At 34.6% G+C, this 1463-nt stretch overlaps 1 protein-coding gene across 1 annotated transcript; it reads left to right on the top strand.

The window, feature by feature from the left end:
* The first annotated feature begins 394 nt into the window (after positions 1-394).
* Positions 395-823, top strand: LOC141654742 (zinc finger A20 and AN1 domain-containing stress-associated protein 1-like). The gene has a single exon (XM_074461859.1). The coding sequence runs from the start codon at positions 395-397 to the stop codon at positions 821-823; it is 429 nt and encodes a 142-aa protein (XP_074317960.1).
* The last annotated feature ends 640 nt before the right edge of the window (positions 824-1463 follow it).

Raw genomic sequence — 1463 nt, 5'->3', positions numbered from 1 at the left:
TGCTCAGAAAAAATATGTATATGCTCAAAAACTATAAGTTTTGAGATACTACCTTAAATGCGTAATCATAAAGAAATAGACAAAAATAAGGAAATAGACAAAAATAAGGCAAATTCTATTAACTTTATTTTTTTTTCAATACTAAAGTTCTAGAAACTTCTAATATGTAGCCTAAATCATAATCTTTCCTAGGCAAGATGGAATTAGGAAATTTACTTGAAATCAAAGAAAAAAAATTGCACATCTATATATACACACAAGTCACAACCCCATCTAACACCAAAATTATTACTAAGAATAACAAAGCATACGCTGTCTTCGTAAATTGGCATCCTAATACAAAAGAGACTTTTTTCGAGCGACTTAATAGAAAACAAAGGAGAAGATGAGCAACATGAATGATCCAGCTCTATGTGCAAATGGATGCGGATTCTATGGGAATCCGACCCAAAACAATCTTTGTTCTAAGTGTTACAAAGATTCCCTCAAGCAAGCTGCCTTACAACAACAACAAACTCGTACTACTACTACTACTCGTACAAATAATAACAGCAAAGACGACATCGTCACTAAGGTCGCTGTCGAAAGTGGGAGTGAGACTCAGATGAATAAGAAGATGAAGAAGAGGTGTGGTTGTTGCAAGAAACGGGTTGGGCTGACGGGTTTCGAGTGCAGGTGCGGAGAAGTGTACTGTGGGTCTCATAGGTATCCTGAGTTGCATTCTTGTCCGTTTGATTTCAAGGGAGTCGAACTTGAGTCTTTGTCCAAGACTTTGTTTTCTGCGGCCGAATGCAAGGCCGATAAGCTTCATTATCGTTTGTAATTAGCGTTTCATAATATCATTTTTAATATATGGGTTTTTCTAACGTGTGCCCTTAGGCACACATTAATAACTCATATATGGTAATATATGGATATTTAGTTTCAGATTTATTATCCACAGATTGTTTCCAGTGATTGTAAACATTTTTTCAAGTTCGTTGAACCAATTGAAAATGGTACAATGAATAATAATAGACATTAGACGAGAAATAAATTAAGTAGTTAATTAGCGTTTGATGTAGATTGTTCGTTGTTCGACATTATTGAATCGGATGAACAAAGTCTTTTTTAAAAAAAAAAGGTCGATGCAACCCCCAAGATTTAAGACAAATACTTCGTTTTAAAGCAAAAATTACTAAGCGTCTATTTACCTTACTCGCTGCACCATTGATTACGATTCATTAGATATTTAGATTAGGTTGCGAATCAATGCTATCCCACAACGCTCGATCACTTTGTTGTTTCTTTATTCTATCTACCGTTATTCCACTAATAATGTAAATAATCGTGAACGAGGAAGAAGTTTATGGACGAGGTCTTTAAGAATCAAAACTTTTGCCTTTAGGAGTAGTACACTAGAATCAGATACTCTTCTTATCGTTTCATTACTTTCACTACGTAGATTACATGCATGACTACTC

Source organism: Silene latifolia, chromosome 5 (assembly GCF_048544455.1).
Source record: "Silene latifolia isolate original U9 population chromosome 5, ASM4854445v1, whole genome shotgun sequence".
Taxonomy (NCBI): domain Eukaryota; kingdom Viridiplantae; phylum Streptophyta; class Magnoliopsida; order Caryophyllales; family Caryophyllaceae; genus Silene; species Silene latifolia.
Note: the sequence above shows the minus strand (reverse complement) of the source record. Positions and strands in the feature narration are given on the sequence as shown.

What these genes read in the sequence shown, in the direction of transcription:
- LOC141654742 (XM_074461859.1), top strand. Translation starts at nt 395, where the DNA reads ATGAATGATCCAGCTCTATGTGCAAATGGATGCGGATTCTATGGGAAT.